At 36.8% G+C, this 20,284-nt stretch overlaps 1 protein-coding gene across 2 annotated transcripts in view; it reads left to right on the top strand.

Annotated features, from left to right (window-relative positions):
- The window catches only part of CALCRL (calcitonin receptor like receptor), a 64,023-nt gene extending 46,520 nt beyond the window's left edge, over positions 1–17,503 (top strand). For both annotated transcript variants that reach the window (XM_010713340.3, XM_031554129.1), the window contains 7 exons: positions 837–963; positions 2,127–2,280; positions 3,493–3,553; positions 3,672–3,738; positions 9,825–10,043; positions 10,385–10,426; positions 16,125–17,503. In XM_010713340.3, the coding sequence (XP_010711642.1) occupies positions 837–963; positions 2,127–2,280; positions 3,493–3,553; positions 3,672–3,738; positions 9,825–10,043; positions 10,385–10,426; positions 16,125–16,346 (892 nt within the window). In that variant the 3' untranslated portion in view covers positions 16,347–17,503. The remainder of the gene's footprint in view (positions 1–836; positions 964–2,126; positions 2,281–3,492; positions 3,554–3,671; positions 3,739–9,824; positions 10,044–10,384; positions 10,427–16,124) is intronic.
- Positions 17,504–20,284: the final 2,781 nt, after the last annotated feature.

Below are 20,284 nucleotides of genomic sequence, written 5' to 3'. Positions count from 1 at the left end.
AGTCATAATCTCACAGATGGCAGCCTCACTCCAGTGGCTCTTCAGCCAAGTACGTACATCAATTGTCTGGACCTGTGGTTTCTTTCATTCTGAGCAGGATTAATAGCTGGGATTACAACAATACATCATCAGTAGGATAAAACTATGCTGTCTCACAATGGTGTAATTAAGCATTATTATTTTTTTTAATAGCCCTTCAAAATATATTTTAGTCTTACATGCTATTGCAAGTTTCAAAAGAAATGTTGAAAATAAACACAAACATTTTGCATATTGTATTTTATGACTTTCATACTCTGTTTATAACTTGATTATACATAAGCCAAGATAATATTTTTCACTCCTTCACTTATTTGGGTATCTCTAGCTATAGGATTGCGGAAGAAAAGGGACCAATAATGTGAGTAAAATAGAATTGCCCTCCAAAAATCTTGGCAGATGTGAGTAAATTGAAACGTAGACTGACACAGCTTCCTCAAGCTTGGTTGTGATGTTGAGTTGGAAGGTCATCAGACACTAACAAAAGCAAAATGTTTTCAGAAACGTGTTATTACCTGTATCCAAATTATTTTTAGGTAAAAACTGTTATGCAAGTCCTTAGTTGTAAATGTATTTGAACTGAACATATTTGTTTTCCTCTTGTTGTCAAATGAACTAGAGATTAAGGGAAGGTATTGCCTTTCACATCATTCTATTAAATTTGGACTGGAGTTGAAGAAAGAGTTGATGTAAGAGTACATAATAAAGAGCTTTAGTATTACAAAATTTCAGAGTTGTCCCCAATTACGCATAGCTGTCCCCTTGTGTATTCATTTGTTCTTCTTTCTCTTTTCTAGGAGTTTGAGTTGCCAAAGGATTACCCTACATAAAAATCTCTTTTTCTCTTTTGTTTGCAACTCTGTTGTAACAATAATTTCACTGACTGCAATTGCCAACAATCAGGAATTAGTTGCAGCTAATCCAGTAAGTGAAAGTATATCTGGCAGCTTTGTTGATTTGTATGTGAAAAATTTCAGTGATGTAGAAGGGATAAATGAAGCATGTATAGTTGATGAAATGTTGTGTAAAGCAAGGGCAAAATGTTCAATAATAATGCATCCATGCTACGTATTGCAACAGATGTCAAACAGTGATTTGGGCACTTCACGTTTAAGGTTGTAAAATAATAAAGCAGCCTCAGAGACTAAGTGTACTGAAGTACTCTTCTGAATTTGTACAGATGACTTATACACTGAAACAACTGCAAGAAAGTAGCCTGTTCTCGTGATGTCAGTGAGGTTGTGACAGCTGAAATTTGGTAGTGTATTTTGGCTCTCTCAGCAACTTTTTTAGGGCTTTTGCTTTCAATCTTGAGTTGAAATGAAAATTCTTTTTGTCTCTCTCTTATTGCGTTAAGTGTGAATGAGTAGCCACTCCTGCAAGGCTAGGAGCTGAAATGCACATACAGATCCCTAACTATGGCTTTATTTTTAATTAGACGTGGAAGATAAGTTTTAATTCTGTGACGGGGTAAAAATACCTGATTCCAACAGCTTCTGGAAAAAGATCAATTCTCTCTTCTGTGAAAGCTCATAAAAATGCTGAAAAACAGGCTTGAGTTAGCTGCTAATAATCATTAATATGTGAAGTAGCAGAACACGGTAAAGCCTTATTGAGTTGTGGTGGACAAAGGAAGGGCAAATGATGTCATCCACTTGGGTTTGTGCAAGTCTTTGGACATGGTCCCACACCGCATTCTTGTCTCTAAACTGGAGAGAGATGGATTTTGAAGGGTGGACGATTAAATGGATAAATAATTGGTCACAACCAGAGTGCTGTGGTCATCAGCCCCATCCCTGGAGGGGTTCAAGGCCAGGAGGATGAGACCCTGGGCAGCCTGATCTGGTGGTTGGCAGTCCTGCCCGTGGTTGCAGCGGGGTTCGAATTAGATGATCTTTAAGGTTCCTTCCAACCCAATTAATCAAGCACACTGAGGATGTTTGCTTCTTATATTTGCTTAGCTAAAATAGAGTGACTATAAAATATGGAATTTTAAATCTATAAAATAAAATATTTTTTCCAAGTACTTCTCTGTGTGATTTTAGCAAATTAAGAATTTATATTGTACTGTGCTTTCTTTTCTACAGGTTAGCTGCAAAGTGTCAATGTTTATCTACCTGTACCTAATGGGTTGCAACTACTTCTGGATGCTATGCGAAGGCATTTACCTGCATACTCTTATTGTGGTGGCTGTTTTTGCTGAGAAACAGCACTTGATGTGGTATTACCTTCTTGGTTGGGGTATGCAATTTCACACTGTATTTTCAGCCATTGCTATCTTTAACTCCTTTTCATGAGCAATTGAACAGTTGTCCTGTTGCTTCTCTGAGGTAGATTTGAACAATGACAACGTGCCCTTCTTCTTTGTCTGTTATGTTTTAACAGGCCTAGAAATATGAATATAGGAAGTTGTATGTAGCTCTATCTTTGCTGAAAGAGAGATTGTTTCTTTTGTCAGGAAGTGACTCCTCCTTTGTACAGAGAAAATAGTCTCTTATAAAAAGACATTAAGAAGTAATTATTCATTGTTCCTCATCTGAAGATATTTATTCAGGAATGAATGTTTGTTTTCAGAGAAGTCTTGCCATGTCTAGGGTGGAGGGTCAAAACTGAATGGCTAAGAACTTATTTTTCCAGCGGTTCCATTTGACCTGTATTGTTCACTCTGCAAATACAGAGTAGCTGTAGCTAACAACCTGAAGTAATGTCCGTGTTAGAATTAACAAGCCAAACCTGGTGGTTTCAGATACTGTAGAACAGCATATGCACAAAGTGCGAGTGAGGACTTTTTCCTCAGCTTATTGCATGGGCACATTCAGCTAGAGCGTGATTCGGTGCCTGTGTCACTGGCTGTACCACAGTGGACACAGCTGAGATGAGGCTGAGCTAACCTGTACTCAGTGGTTTCTAAAAAATAGGTATCACCAGGATGGGAAGCACCTCAAATAACTATTCTTTTAAATTTTGTACATGCCAGATTTCTAGCCTGTTTAATTTTATTTCTTTATTTTTGCAAGGAATGTTGTCTTAGGGATACCCAGAAAACACCAGGACGAACATAGTTAACATTGTTAATCATGTTATTTATATACAGTTACAGACATATGTATACTTATCTTACTTAGCATTGAGCATTACTGCAGAGTGTAGCAAATTTACAGAAAACCATCTGTGTTAATATTAATTGTTGCATTCTAAATAATTATAAATTTTGATTTGTCTTTTCTTTCTATACATTGATATGGATTTTTGGATAGGAGAGTGAGAATAAGGTTTAATACACTCCTCTCTAGTGTATCTGGGAAAATAGAAACTGGATTGATCCTTTTTTTGCTCTGTACTTACAAATAATTTGGATGAGGTGGAGGATCTCTGCAAAAGATGCAAGTTGAGTTAACTATTTATTTATTGGCTAATAAGTTTATATATTAAGAAAATGTTTTGTATTCGCAGGTTTTCCATTGATCCCTGCCTGCATACATGCTGTTGCTCGAAGCTTGTATTATAATGACAAGTAAGTAGAATCTCAAATTGCCTTTCAAAATGATTATTTTCAGTTTAAGGAGAAGAATAAGGAATAGAACTGATAACAAAATACCAAATGTTTTTCTTTCCTTGCTTCTTTTCCCTAGCTGTTGGATCAGCTCTGATACTCATTTGCTGTACATCATCCACGGCCCTATTTGTGCTGCTCTATTGGTAGGCATTTTTCAAATAATTTTTCTTACTTGACTTTTTAAAATTGTTCTTGGTGGCTTATGAAGTAGTTTTAGGCTCTTTCCTAACAGTCACTCATTTACAGGATTCCCATTTAACCTATGTCTTGGCCTTTCTATGGAGCTGTTATACAAATCTTTGCTACTGAATAAATAAATTTGAAGTAATTTAAGACTTCACTTTACTTAAATCAATGTTATATTTAAATTATTCTAAGATTGAATTTAACCAAATAAATTCAGTCACTAGTTAATTTCTAAATCGAAATAAGTTCATAATAAAAGAAAATGCTAACATAGACATACTAAACAGAAGCTTGAAGCTCATCTCGCAAAGATATTAAATGTGTGTGTAATGATTTTCGTTATGACTTTGAGTTTGTGCAAGGAAATTAAGAATGATAACTTTAAGTAACCTTTAGAAACACTTTGGTTTCTGATCTGTATGAACTTCGTCTGCTTTTAAATGTTTTTGGATGTTCATGGGGCACTTATATGCATAAGAGAAATTGCTCTGAAGACTGTTACATAAATGCAGTGGTTCTTGTGATTCCGTTTCAGTCACAGTGAAGTTGACTGGTGAATGTATATTTTGTAGATCATTTTGACACCATGACACATCTGAGATCCTCTGCTCAGGAAGCCAGAGGTAGTCTCCATGATATTATTGAGATCTATGGCCCTTGACATGTTACTGATAATACCTTGCTCTGTTAGGTTGTCCACACATGTTGTCTTAAAGACAGGTTAACTAGTACTTTAATTTTTAAAGCTAGAACTAGATCTAAATCCTGTAAACTTTTCTTCTCTTCATTGTACACAGAAGATGAAATCTTGTCTTCTCAGAAAGCAATATTATTTTTTGCTGACTTGAACGGCACCGTATTTCACCTTTCATTGTAATGTGGGATCATTACTTCCTCTGTGTAGGTGTCACTTCACAGATCTGTTGCTTTAGAAAAGCTCTTGAAAGCTGAGATATAATTGCTTAAACAACAGCAGAAAAAAAAAAACAAAAACAAAAACTGCAGTGTGAGAATGATACCACTCTTTACTAATTGACTTAGTATTTAAGATCGCTTTCTCCTTTCCAGCAGTGGCCTCAACAAAATCATACTGAAACAGTGGTAAGGATCCTGCTTACTTCAGATGCTCGTATAGGATCAGTCCAAAACTATCAAGTCTTCTTTCCACTCAAGGCAACACTAAGAATGTCTTTTGGTTTTATTAGGAGCATAATGATCTGCTGTGTGTGATTGATTTTGGCAGTATCCCTATCCATTGTCTTTGCAATTTACAAATAAGTATACGTTTGATTTTCGTATATTTTTTGTGTACTGCATGTTTCTCACCTCAGTGCAATCAGCAGATATATTTGAAAAGCAGAAAAGAATGACAGATTAGACATGAGTACACATCTTGCCTGTGACATGTGTAATGTGACAATACCATAAAAGATTTATTTATTTATTTTTCTTTTAGGTAACAAAAAAATTAATACTTTGATTCAGAAAAGATAGGCCAGAGATAAGACAGAAGATGAAATGCATGTGTTCAGACTTGGTGAACAGAACCCTCATTTGCTTCCCAGCTTGCTTGCCAGATACAATTTTCACACTTTACTAAGCATGACCTGCTTTAGTAGAAGTTTAGGTAACAATATTAAACTGCAAATTAGATAACAAGGGAAAAGACACAGTTTCTATTTGCAGGAGGAAGATCTCAAAGGGCATGAAGAGAATTGTCAAGGGGGTGCTGGAAAAAATTGGCAAAAGCCAATGGGGATTAGGTCTTTAAGTCTTGTACATTACTGAAAAATCCTACAATTACATAATGTTAGCAACAAAAATGCTGGTCCCTGCTATTACACAACTATGACCAGATCCCTGCCAAAGAATCTGCAGATGGGAGCAGACCTAAATTGCTTTTTGATTGGTGTTGTCTTCAGTTGCTCATTTAATTGTTTATGTTTGCCTAAGCAGCCACAATTAAAGAAATAGAGTGAGAATGAAACAGTAGAGAGTGATGTTAGTTATTACAGTAAGTTTGCAGACGGTACCAAGCTGAGTGGTGCAGTTGACGCGCTTAGAGAGTAGGGATGCTAACCAGAAGGACCTTGTCAGGGTTGAGAGGTGGGCCCTTTTCGAGTGTCAGTTGATGAAAGATTCAGCGTGAGTCTGCAGTGTGCACTTGCAGCCTAGAAGGCCAACCGTATCCTGGATTGCATCAATAGAAGTGTGACCAGCAGGTTGAGGGAGGTGATTCTGCCCCTCTACTCTGCTCATGTGGGACCACACCTGGAGTACTATGTCTAGTTCTGGGGTCCCCAATACAAGAAGGACTTAAAGCTGTTGGAGTGAGTCCAGAGGAGGACCACAAAGATGATCAGAGGGCTGGAGCACCTTTCCTAAGAGGACAGGCTGAGGGACCAGGGGCTCTTCAGCCTGGAGAAGGCTCCGGGGGGTTCCAGGGAGATGAGGCTGTGAGCAACCTGGTCGTATTGGGAGGTGTCCCTGCCTATAGGAGGGAGTTGGAACTAGGCAATCTTAAAGGTCCCTTGCAACCCAACCCATTCTATGATTGTATGATTACAGTAGACAAATACTGATAAAAGTAGAGGGAGATTTCAGAGTTGGATATGCTAGTGTTTTAGTTAGCTTTGGCACCACTAAAATAACAGATTTTTATTTAGCTATGCCATTATTTGTATAAATAATATGCAAGGAATGGTTATTTTGTCCAGCAGTAAAACTATGTATGAGGGTCTTACCAGTGTCTTAGACTGACATCTAGTGATTTTGTACTAGAAGGAAGTTCAGGAGCCCCAGTTTGTTTCTGCTTTTGTCACTGACCTGTTTCATGAATTTAAGCTGGACTTGGTTCAAGAAATTGAAAGCCTAGCATTCATGCGCTCAGCCTAGGGAATGTATGTAAGTTGGGTATAAAACATGTCTTCATGAGCACATACAGGTGCATGGCCCAAGGAAGCCAGGCTCAGATAGGCTTAGATCTGAAGCTGCATACCTGTATTAAAAGCAAGCAATGCGCACCATTAGTGTGTAAGAATATTTGTTTATGGATCCAACAATGATTTGTTTATAGCAACCAAGAATTAATTTAAGCAGTATTTAAACCAGTAGGGCTAAGCACAAACTGTACATTGGACAGAAGTAGAAATATCAGAGACCTGGGGAATTTTTAAATCAGGAACTGCAAGTCAGAGACTGCACATAACAACGGCTCTGAAGGCAGAACCTAAAGTTCTACCGAGTTCCTAGCATAGGCTCCAGCACTTCATCTAGGATTCCCTTCCCTGCCTTTGTTTCTGTCTGTTCACTTGCCTGGATCGATGTTCGTGTCACTGTGCAGCTGCCAGTACTTTTCTGTGTGTTCATGCTGCAGCTGGCACAACAGGACTCCTCTGAGGCTTTGCTAACCATAACAGTCAATCTGATGATAAAATACCTTAAAGTAGTTCCATTGGCCTATTTTTCCTTAAGTGCAAAGATCTACTCTCTATCTCGCTCAAATCAAGACTTATTCTTTTCAGTAAGGATTTGGTTTGTCCTTATACTTGCTCCCTATACATTGGTTATATGTACTTTTACTAACTCTCATAATGCTCTTCTTAAGTGGATCCTATTTTTTGTCTCATTTTTCTATCCTGATGTTTACTTGCAAGCACTGAATGTGTTTATTTTAATGGTTGGTGGTGGTTGTTGTGGTTGTTTTTGGTAGGTAAATAAAAAATCAGAAAAATTTTGTGCATTTACAAATGAAATAATTTTCTGAGTGGTATTTACTTATATCTGCTGCTACTTTCATCCTCAGTTAGCATTCTAAGGACAGTATTATAGGGATTCGTTATGCTACCAAAGCACAAGAGGGGTGAAAATTCTGAGAGAGCCTGATTCTCTGCTAGTAATTTAAGTGAGATTAAATTTAGAAATGGAGTGTGGATTTATTGTCTGCGTGTGCCACAGGGAGTTGGATGAGAATCGTGGGCTGCATAAAATCTTAATGAATCCCTTGAGAGAGAACCAAAAGACCTTGGTTGCTTAAACAAAGCCAAGAGGTAGTTGGAATATTCCAGAATGAATGCAGTAGTTTCCTATGTTAAACGATTTCCTGCTAAAATGATTTAAATAGCATGTAAGTAGAATATAAATAACATAACATGTCTGTCAAGGGCCATGTTGCTGTAACAATACAGAGCTGTCTATCATGAAAACCGTAATTGACATGAGAGGAATTCTGCCAGGGTTGTGGAGAACATGAAGACACACGTGGTCTGGGTTGGCTTCCCTGTTTGTACTTGTACTCCAGAGAGGCAGAGGCTTGCTAGACCAGGAACACCTATTTATTGTAGGAGGGACTTTATCTTTTTGATGATTTCTTTCTTCCCCCTCTTCCCTTGTTTTCTCTATGTAACTGTTGACGAGAAAGACAATTTATCTCAAGAGGAGATAAATTGAACTAGGCTCTACTTCTCTGCCTTCCGTAGTGGGAATCTAGGCAGCATTATCTTGCCTCTTGTGTCCTTGGGCAAGGTGCTTGGATTGGCTGAGCTCTCTTCAGGGTGCCTTTAGCTGTTGTTTTATGGTGGCTTGAGTGTAGTGTCTCTAGGGCGTTGCCATTGTTTCACGTTGGATTAAAATACAACCCTACCATTGCTGTTTCTCTAGTGATTTGCATTCTTAGACTGTTGCAAATGATGTGTGTATACGCACATATGTATGTGAACCTATTGCTTTTCTGGTTGATAATGAGTGCTAACATGCCGAATGAGATTTAGTATGGATACCTGTGAATTCATATTCATAGTTGAAAAAAAAAAGGGGGAAAAAAAGAAAAAGGATATAGAAGCGTTTTAAAATACAAAGATGGGAGAATGTTATTCTTTACTGGACCAACCTAAAAGGCATAATCTCTTAATAAATACATAATGCCCAGATCAGTTTCTTTCCTTTGGTATAAAACAGGAGACTTTTTAAAATCATTTTGCCAAAATCAAATTGTAAGCATTTGATATAGTTCACTTAATTCGGTGGCACTCAGGATAACCTTTCAGATTATTACTCTAGGTCTTCAAAATAGAATGGTGTTTTTCCCCCCTTCTACGTTGAAATGTTAAAAGCATGTTATGGTTATGTTACTGCTTTTTAAACTGTAAAAATGAATTGAAGTCTTTAGACAGAAGGGTCAAGATAAATTCAACTGTTTTTAATATAAAATCACGATAATAACGAAAAATGTTTATGTTTTCAAATTCAAGCTTCTAAGATAGATCTAACTGATTACTGAGGTCTAAATAGACAAGAAAGGGTAGATCTTAAACCATGTAGAGGCAGATTTTTACATTGCTGTAAGGATGTCATCTGCAGAGACCTGTGCTCAAGTTGTGTGTTACATTGCTAATGGATCACTGAATTTTTAGGAGCTAATTTCAATCAGACTATGATTACAGATGCTGTGCTTATATCCATGTGCTTTGCCTACCTTTTCCCAGAAGCTCTCCAAAGAACATCATTAAAGCTCATATACGGCTGTTAAAATACACAACTGGAAACAAGATAGAAAGTGTCTTCAACTTTGCACTGCGTGTCAGAGCTTTGGGTATATTGGCTTGTACCTGTGGTCTTCCTTAAGATGATACTTGTGCATCAGTCACGGCCAGCAGTTCATTTCTATTCATTCTTTTTTACAAGTTAGCAACTGCCATTCTGTTCTTCAGAAGCTGCACTTCAAATTTCTCATGAGCATCGTTTGGATTTGTACTGTTACTGTAACAGCACAGAAAATGGCATATGGATTGTAAACACTGGAAGAATAACCCGGATTGACACTTGCTTAAAAGGGTAGAAGAAGAGGCTCTGGAATTAGATGTCAGAGCTCAGTCAGCCTCATTCTCTTCAAAATGTTTTCAGAGAGTGTTAACTTTTGCTTATTGTATAGCCAGAATATTTTCTATGCAGTACATGACTTTTTGAGTAGTCTGGCTCTTAGTGTCCCCACGTAGTCTGCAAATTATTTTCAGAATAGCTTCAGTGTCCTTTTCTTTTCCAACAGGTGAATCTTTTCTTTCTGTTAAATATTGTCCGTGTACTCATAACCAAGCTGAAAGATACCCACAAGGCAGAATCCAACCTATACATGAAAGCAGTACGAGCTACCCTCATTCTGGTTCCCCTGCTTGGCATTGAATTTGTGCTGTTTCCATGGCGACCTGAAGGTCGAATCACTGAGGAAGTCTATGAATATGTGATGCACATCCTTATGCATTACCAGGTAGGAATTAAATATTTTTTGCTCACTTGAGCTAGAATAGCTGTTGGCATATGAAGCAAATAAAGGACAAATTATTCTCTTATTTTAGTTTGTAAAGACCTTTATGCAACTTCAGCTTTCTCAGTATACTGAATTTTCTTTTCTCTGAAGGAAAGAAACATACTATGCTCTACTACTTTTTTGTAGGGTATTCTTAGAAACTATACACAGACTTCTTAAGATTTGTAAAAATATTTTGTTTGCTATGTATATAGGAATTGTATCAGTAACCTCTAATTGTATTACAAACCTGAAAAAATCCACATGCATGTGAAATAAAGAAGGTTATCTTAATTTTACAGGGTCTACTGGTCGCTACAATTTTCTGCTTCTTCAACGGAGAGGTAAAGTAATAGTTTTTATTGTATGATTTTGCATATACAGATTTTTTATATTCTAGCAATTAAGGAGATTGCACATCTGAAAAATATACTTACAAACAGAACTTAATACCTCGTTGTGCTTGGCATGGTTCAAAATGTCTTGAATAAGAAGTGTACGTCTGAAAAGTCATGATTAGTTAATTCCAACAACTAACTTCTTTATTCTTGTGCCAGAAAATTGCACTGTTTCATTAATATATTGAACAGATCCTTGTGGCAACTACTAAGTTACTTCTGTTAACTGGAATAGATTAAGGTCTTGTCAACTAAGCTTTACGTTTGAGAATAACTTATAGGGCCTTAGTGTTAAAGATAAACATACTAGAAAAGCTAAATATATATGCATACACACACACTAAATTTCTCACTGCAATTTTTGCAACTCTTGCTTGAAAAAAGAACCAAAACAAACAAATAAAAAGATCCCACCAAAGAAGTAGGGCTTTTCCAACTCTTCTGGCAGAGGAACAATTACAATGCTGTCCTTACTCTTACACATCTGTTTGTTCATTTTTTCTGCATTTAGTGCAGTTGCAGTATGGGGCTGTAAGCAGATGTGTGGGAGTAACCAGATGTTTTTTCATAGGACTGAATCCTTAGTTTCTTTTATCATGTTGTGTTCTTGCATAATGTTATTGGACCAGTAATATTTACTTACATGTTAAGTACATGGCTAATATTTGATTCAAATAGGTCTTGCTTACTCCTCTTTCTCTTAAATCTGAAGCTGTCTGAATTGCAATGAGTATTCCATGTGATTTCAAGATTTTTTTTTTTTTTCCAAGAAAAGTATGAGTGTCAGTGATTGTCATTATTATTTTTAGCTAAGGAGGCAGAAAAGAAGAAGAAGAGTGATTTCTTTTTGCAGTTTATAAGGTCTGGGTCAGTGGTTTTGATCTGGTTTTATGGCAAGGAGATCCAAGTTTGAGTCTGTGCTTACATATTTGATTCAAAACAACATATCACCAGGCATTACAGATCTGATTTGATTACTTTCCCATATTCAGAATAAGTATTTTATACGCTCTTTCCCTTCTAAGAGGCATTTGAAAAATAATCAGACAATTTACTTTGTCTCAATGCAAAATGTGGACAAAAATATTTGAAATCTACAGTTTCTATGAAACAATATTGTCCAATGCTCAGCTCTGCCCTTTATCGCCCTTGGTCTTCTGAGGCTACTTTAATCCTACCTCTGGTAATGATTTTGTTTCATCTGAAAATTTTCCTCATTTTACAAACTCATGTTTTTTATATTCTGCTGCATAAGAAAAGCAAAACATTGTTGTTCCACTAAGGGATTATTAGCAGAATATCCCTGGGCTGATGAGTGTATAAGTTGAGCTCCTCCGCAGCTCCTGCAGATGGTAACAGATGAACAATTTCTTGAACATCTCTGGTCAGGTTAATTTTAAAAAGTGGATTCAGACGTTTTAACAAAATATTTAGATCCTGTGTCTTTTCTTTTTCACTTACACATTTCTTTCCATTTGCTTTCTATATAGCAGAAATTTAAGCTTTTTAAATAAGTTTATAATTCTGATTGCACTGCTTCAGTTATCAATATTGACCTTGTTTCAACTCATTACGCTTTGCTGGGGAGAGGATTTGTTGCTTTATAACTGCCTGCATGAGTAAGGAAGCTCATGGGGAGAATGATAATATAGTTAGTAAAAAATGTTTGCTTAAAAAAAAAAAAAAAGTAGATACAAAAAATTTTTGCTTCTGGCATGTGAGCCTGTAGGCGTATGTGTGTTCTGTTGCCATTATCATATGTTGCTGTCATAACAATGCCTTAACTAATCCTGATACTGTAGCTTAGCTGTTGTGTACAAGACCTTCCCTATCGGCATCTGTCACAGCAACTCCTTGTTATGTTCTATACCAAATGGCTTCAGTGTTAACACTTGTGTGCTGTTCTGTAGCAAGTCTGGGGTTTGGAGATGAATCCTGAGACTGGAATCAACTCTTTGAATGAAAACAGAAAAAAAGATATCCCCAGTGAGATACTAGCAATTGAAAATGCTAGAAGTATTAGTTTATTTATCTAAATACTATTTCCCAAATGCTACTGTAGCTTTTAATGTTTCCTATCAACATTAAGAGCCAAATCCTGTTCAAGGAGTGGCTTGCAGGCCTTTTCAGACAATGGTCAAAAAGGGAATTAAAAAATCATCTGCCAACAGAATGAAAAGCAACTAAGTAACATTTAAGAAAAAAGTGTTGTGCTGACTGTAGCCACGAAACACCTCCACATACTCGAGACAGTGTAGCTAGGGGTGTTCCGTCAAATCCAGCGCCAACATCTGTTGCAACTGTCACTGCACCTTCTGCAGCAGATAAGGGCATACGTGCAAATCCTTCAACTTTATATTCTCTGGCAGGAATTCCCTAAGGACACTCATGTTCTGCTTATGTCCCGGCATCTACAGAGTATGATGCTTCTTGACTACTTTGTGATGCTTCCCAATTGGAGTTGGCTTAGGGCTGGCTTTGGGGTGATGCAGGTTGCAGTAATGGGAGAAGCTTGTAGCAGCTTTCTCTGTAAAAAGGAAGTAGAAAGATTCCTACTGACCTATTAATAGATCATAATATGTACTTACGGTATGATTATGTTACCCACGTGAAGCTTGTGGCTCTGGGGTTCTTTTGTTTTATTTTTGGTTTTGGTAGTGGTATTTTTCCCCTCATTCCAGTAGTCATTGGAAACATGGTTAACGCTACGGTCTCATTTCTGCAAGATTATAAAAATAGGCAAGGTTTGGGTTTTTTTCTTTTTTGCGGGACGGGTGGGGCTACTGAACCATTAGATTTGTGTTAAACTGACATCACAGTACTAGTATGTTAAAGAAGGTGCAAGTCATCGAAGCTCATCAGAAGGAGCCATTACTAATAAGGTGAGGAAGTATGAATGCTTAAGCTGTAGTTGGTATCTGTATTAATGAGACATGCAACTACTCTTGTGACACTGCTTACTTCGATAAAATACATGGGTTAATATTTTCTCACAATGTTGCCCATCCTGAGCTGAATCTACAGCCCTGTCCTACTGCTCAAAGTTGAGGAAAAGAGCAATAGGTCTTCTGTTGTCACATAATCTGTAGAGGTGTGCGTGCTGCATGCTGTTAAGCAGTATGAACAGTGGTGGAAATTAGCTGTCTCATTGATTCTTCCTGTCTTCTACGAATGATTGATTGCACAGAAGGTAGCAATAATAAATGAAAGGGTGTAACACCCTACAAGAATAGACACAGAGAAGGTCAGAGGTGAAATGCTGACTCGGCAGTAAAAGAGAGGCTTTTTGAAAAATACCAGGTGTACGTGGCTTAGTTAGAAATGCACCAAGAGGATGTGATGGGCACCAGAGAGGGCATAGGGGAAACTGTGTTTGCCGATATAGGAATTACTCTCTATAGCAATTTGTCCCTGGTGAGAAAGCAGCCTGAACAGAGAATTTTCGGACCAGAAATAGGCAGTAGGCACTTGTCCTGCACAAGTTCCAAAAATCCTCTTGAGATGTGGGGACTGATTTCCTTTGATTTACAAATATTGTTTACAACTGCATTAAGACTAATTACTGAAGCTACTAGGAGGATATATGGGAGCGGGCCTTCAGCATAAGTTTCTTTTGCAACCTGGCAATTATGTTTTGTTTCCCAACTCTGCTAATAGGTTCTCTGACTTTGTTTAAGCTATTTAGTTGCACTTGTTCAAGTTTTCCCATCCCATGCTGATTGTCTGTTCTTTCTAAAGAGAACATTCTTCATGATGATGGTTTTTCTTGTTGTTGCTTTCTCCAATAAGATACTAATCTTACTGAGGAACTTTGCTATGGAAACGATAAAAATTGGAACAAATGAAACTTAGTGAAATGCAAAGATTGCTATGATCAAGAAATAAATTCAAAGCATCCTTCTCAGACAATTTGGTATTTTCAGAAAGCTTCTTCTCTTGTGTTTTTGAGGGATGGAGTGGTGACAGTGGTGGACAAAAGAAGGGCAGCTGATGCAATCTCTTTGGACTGGTGCAAGGCCTTTGACACGGTCCCGTGCTATGTCCTTATCTCTTAACTGGAGAGCGGGAGAGAAATTTGAAGCCTGGATTATTAGGTGGATAAAGAATTTGTTGGGTGGCCACAGTCACAGAGGGTTGTTGTCAGGTGGAGGCCAGGTATGAGTGGTGTCCCTCAGTGGTCTGTCTCTGGACTGGTGCTCTTGCAGCCCAGAAGGCTGACAGTATTCTAGGTTGCATCAAAGGAGGAGTGGCAGCAGGGTGCCTCATTGTCCCTCTCTGCTCTCCCCTCATGAGCCTCTATCTGGAGTGCTGTATCCAGGCCTGTGGCCTCCAGCCCAATAAAGATATGGAGTGGGTCCAGAGGAGGACAATTTTATGTTCAGACATTTTAAAGGGATGTAAATAGCTTTTTGAACTTAGGAGAAGAGTATCTCTTTTACCCTAAAATACTAATCTTTTGTATAACTCATTTGATATTTCATATTTTCTTTGTTGATAGTTTTGACAGATAAGAAGTCAGTACTGCATGCAGGAAGTCTAAAATGTACATCCTTTTTCATTTATTTATTTTTCATTTAAAGATAAAATTAGGGGAAAAAAAAGCCACTGTGTTATAAAAATGTAAAGAAAACACAGTTTTTACCCACTGCAATGTCAATACCTAGGTGGGGGAAGGTTAGTTATTTTGTGCGCTTAATTTATAATGACACCAGTGATTTAGGGTACGCTGCTGGATAAATTTAACTGTCAGCTTCTGACTAGCATTTCATTTATGGCAGTACTTCCCCAGTCCGTGCAGGAAAGATTCTCAGTGTTGCTGGCGGTTGGGCGCAAAGTTTTGCTGAAGAGGAAACAAAATACTCATGATCTGTAGGCAATCATTTGAAAAGCTGGTATTTCAAAAAAGATATTTTGAATAAAATAACAGTAGCTATTGCCATTCTTAGCATTCCTTACTTGGCATCTTGACTAAAAACTGATCCCGTGTGAATTTAATCTATGTGACACTTCATCTATCACACATGCGCAGGTGTTTAAGCATAATGTAGGAGAGGAAGTCTGTGATAAACATAACATCCTTTCTGTGGAGACATGTAAACAAGCTGGGGCCTTGAGCTATTTTATCATCATTATTTTTAACTCTGGTAGAAATGCGGCGTTCAGGAAATAGTCTTTCTAGTCATTTGATGAAGTAGTAGTCAGAAATTAATAAAGGCTTTCTTGTATCAGAACCGTAGCAGAAATAATTTATGGTATCTGGACTGTATGAGAATTTGCAGTTGCTACAGTTGCATCCTTAATGTAAGGATGAACAGAAATTATCTTTTTTTTTAACTTTAATCTTGTCTGTCCACATTTCATTTCAACCCACAGGGGAAAAACTAGAACATGGTGTTGCTGCTACTCCTTCTTAAGCTAGCAAATTTGGTGTGAAAAGCACAAATAATGTCTAATTACATTTTAATTCTTTCAGAATACTTTCAGAATATCTCATGTGACATATCACATCTAGGTACCTAGGATTATTGAGCCTTACTACCTTATTTTCTGAGACATTTATTATGGCATTCATTTGTCAAATAATTAAGTTTGACTTAACTTTCCAAGTGTTTTTATGTGCATTTGTTTTTGTTTCCTGTCATAGGTCCAAGCTGTTTTGCGAAGACACTGGAATCAGTACAAAATCCAGTTTGAGCACAGCTTCAGCCACTCAGATGCTATGCGCACTGTTTCCTATACAGTATCAACAATCAGTGATGTTCCAGGCTACAGCTACAACCACGACTGCACCAGTGAACATTTAAATGGCAAAGGCTATCATGATATGGAGAGTGTAGTTTTAAAAACAGAAAAGTTGTATGGTTGACTGAAAAGACTCTGCATATGCCGGTGTTCACCCTCGTAGTTTATGAACTTGAAGTTTGCTTTAACGACTTAATGGCCAGAAGATTGAATCTAACTTAGGAGTATGATATTCTCCTGAATGATGCAAACTAAACCAACTCATTTTCGTATGTATATATACACATGTGTTTGTGTTTTGTCTATTGATATAGTATGGACATCCATACATATATCTATCTACTTAGCTATATATGTATGTGTATTTACATAAGTATACAGACGTTGCCTCTTGAGTTTCTACTATGTAGACAAAGTTGGCAATATTTTGTACAAGGGGAATCAGTGAATGAAGGATTTGATATTTTCTTGGAAGTTTCTATGAAGACTGGCTTGTACTGAAGCCACTTCATTTGCCTATAGAAACTTAGGGTATAAATACCATACTGTATTGTCTTAATCAAACCTAAAACTGAACAAAGGAAAATAGGTGCAATAATCACAGTAGATTGTCCAGGTTAATTTTATGTCCAGTATTTGATTCTCAAAAAGCAACAAAAAAACAGTAACAGATAGTCTAAAATAATAGATTCAAGATACTAATGCTGAGCCAGTTTGATTTTGCAACTATTTTTAATGAAGCATCAGAGATGCTAGTACAAGTCTAATATTCTGTTCACTTGTGTATTGCAGCATAACAGTTTACAGAAAGCCTTGAACAATTTTATTTAAACTGTTTTCACATACACAGGAGTGTCTCCTCCTCCTCAAGCTTATGAATGCAGGTGAGATCAATGATGAAGCCTTACTGAAAAGTAAGAAAGAGTACAGAAAGAATAGTAACCTGAATACCTGTAAGTCCATCTGAATATTAATTCAAGCTGATGGAACTTCACTGTGTGCTTAAGCATTTTACTTGGCTGGGAAAAATCATATACAGATTTTGTTGTAGCCGTGTTGTTTGTTTTGTTTTTCTTTTAAGTATTTCTATGGCCAATATGCCTCATAACATCATTCCTCTGTTTTGGAGGGCAATGTTTTGATTACATTTGTGACTTGTATATTTAGAGAAAAGAGGACTGGACTGAACGCAGTGAAAATGATTTGTTATCTGTGAAGCCAGTGTGTGACACAGACTAATCAAGCAAATTAACACCAATACCATATTATTCCTTTTTTTTTCTTTTTGAAAATCCAATATAGGATTTGTCTTAAAAAAACTTTAATGTTTAAGAATTCTAATATTATTTGAGAGGTGCTTGATTCAGACCAGTTCTTTTTAAGGAAGTTGTTGCTTTTGGGTGTACTGGTTTATAAAGGTCTCACTGAAGAACGAGAAGGTTGTGGAGAAGGTATTGAAAAAATGTGTCTAGCAAATTGTGTACATCTTAAGCTTAAAAGAAATAGTAGTTACATTAAGTGAAACAAAATGCTCAATTGTAAGAGATGAATTTGTATAAGCCTTACAAGAAATCTAAGAAGTAGAAAAATGTGTTATAGGGATATTTTGCAGAAAAGTCTACTTCAAAAGTTGGGGGAGAAAAAAGAGGAGTGGATACTGGAGCTTATCAACGATGATTATGCTCATGTGCATCAGGTAAGCAGGTCAAAAAACATAAATACAGATTTTTCTAAACCACTTTAGTTCTAAATACTTTTGTAAATGAAGTACTTGATTTTTACATCTAAACATTTTTTTTTCAGTAGCCTTTCTGTAAGCTTCGTTAGCATGAAATTAATTAGCTGTTTCAGTGTTGATTTTCTTGTAACTTTTTAAGGCCTCGCATGCTTTGTATTTAGCAGGAAAATGTTAAGAGGATGCAGTAAATTCATGCCACTTGCACCTTTCATTGTTGTCTAGAGCTTGAGTGTAGAGTTTTGTTAATGATGTAGTTTCATAACATAGAATCTCAGCTAAGATATTAAAATGGAGATTTCTGTTAATCTGCAAGGCTGTCTGCTCGAGTGATGGAAATAACATGAATATCATGTGCTGTACTATAATAGTGTGAAATCTGGAAATCCTGTATCACAGCATCTGATGGTGTCTGTTCCAACATGATTACAAGTTGGTTACAACTCAACTTGCTCATTTTTTAAAAAAAGTAATTAATTAATTAATTAATTAAGGGTTACTTAAAAATCTTTGCAATGTTCTGAAAATGGTAGTAGTGCAGGACATCCCTGCTCTGGTATACCAGCTTTGCACAAAGAGGGGAACAGATCATCAACTGGTGTAAGTCTTTCGCTTCCATGTTTGGAATCAGAGGGTACTAGCTGAGAATCAAAGCCTATGCACATGCTTGTCTGTTGGAAAGTGCTTCACAGCCCTGTATGGCATATTATATGACAATTATTTCAATGGTACCTGGTGGGTTGTTATAATTAAAACATGTTAACAGCTGAGAATATGATATGATATTAGATTTTGATTTCAGTTTACTTCTCAGCTAGGCATTTAAATTTAATAACCTGCAAATTTGTGTATTTTGATACGATCTACTAAACGCTAATAGTTCACTGTCCTCTGTTGAGAGATGATTGTAATGGTAATTGACAGGGGGAGACTGCTTTTCCACAGAACCTATCCTGCTTCTAGGTGGTCAGTCACGGTGTTTCTAGGTGCACTTTTGAAAAGGAAACACATTGAGCTGGACATGCAAAAAAAGGTTTGTGGCTGTACAAGGAGAGGAACACTCCCTCATCCTCATGAGCTTCTATTTTGCATTGGAAAATATGAATTCCTTATTTTGTCTTCCTGCCTCACCTTTTTCAGTTCCTACATAGCTAAGAGCAGAGTCTGCTGCTTAATTTATTCTTTTTTTTTTTTGTCACTATAAATTAAAATCAAATCTTTATGCTGAGATTTCGTCCTGTGGATTATTTTCTACTTCATGGAATATTGTAGTCATTGCCTGTATTATCTAAAATGGAAGAAAACTTTTGGGGGGCTGTGAGGTTCTTTTCAACGGGCAGTTAACTATTATTGTTCTTTGCTCTTTTGTTAGTGAACATGTACTGTATCACTTTGAAAGGGGCTACAGAAATTCTTGTCTTACACTTAGTATAAGTAACTAGCATGTTAGTTATGTATTAAAGGGAATGTCTGTTTTTAATGCTACTGTCATCAACTAGTAAGTGCCACAAATGGATTCTCTGCTGCAGGGTTCCCTCAGTTTATTATTATAATGTTAACAGCTAAACTATGTATTTTTTTTTTCTTTGTGATGATCTCCTGGAGTGCTTGGCTGTAGAAATGCTGCAACACATACTCTTGTTAACATCATGAAACATTTGGGCTGGAAACCCGGTAACATTCAAGTATTGTACTGTGTAAATAAGATTAATAGAAGCTATGCCATTGTATTTATTGTTCCACTAAGGATGAAATAGAAAAAGTGAGAAGTTATTTTTTGGTTGTTCCTTATTTTCGGTTACTTATTTCATATGTGACATCATGCATTTTATTTGCAGAAAGAAAAATACTATGTTTGCGTTCAATAAAATATTTCCATAGTAGAACATTACATTTGTATAAATGTAGTATTAACTTTAATGTATATATTCACATACGGAAATAGGCTTTCACTGACACCTTTATCTATGTGTTAATGAAGTATTAACTCAAGGAGAAAGTCATTACAATTTAGTATGTTTGTTAATTGGTGTATAAAATTCCCCTTGTAATGTACAGTAAGGCACTGCATATCTAGAGTAAGCTTGCTCTTAAATTTCTTTACTCAACAACTTAGAATTTTTTTTCTCACTAAATATTATTCCCTCATAAACAGAGTTGAGACTAACGTGAATGCATTTTTCCATTCTATTGGCATTCAACTAAACCCCAACCAAATAAGGTCCATATTGCTTAGCTGTGCAGAAGCTGTTTTGTTCCCTCAAGACCAGCAACACAACAAGGCAAGTCATAGGAGGAAAGAATGAAGTTTTTGGTTGACTGGGTGG

This window comes from Meleagris gallopavo, chromosome 7, assembly GCF_000146605.3.
Source record: "Meleagris gallopavo isolate NT-WF06-2002-E0010 breed Aviagen turkey brand Nicholas breeding stock chromosome 7, Turkey_5.1, whole genome shotgun sequence".
Lineage (NCBI taxonomy): Eukaryota > Metazoa > Chordata > Aves > Galliformes > Phasianidae > Meleagris > Meleagris gallopavo.
The sequence above is the reverse complement of the archived record's forward strand: the minus strand, read 5'-3'. Positions and strand labels throughout refer to the sequence as shown.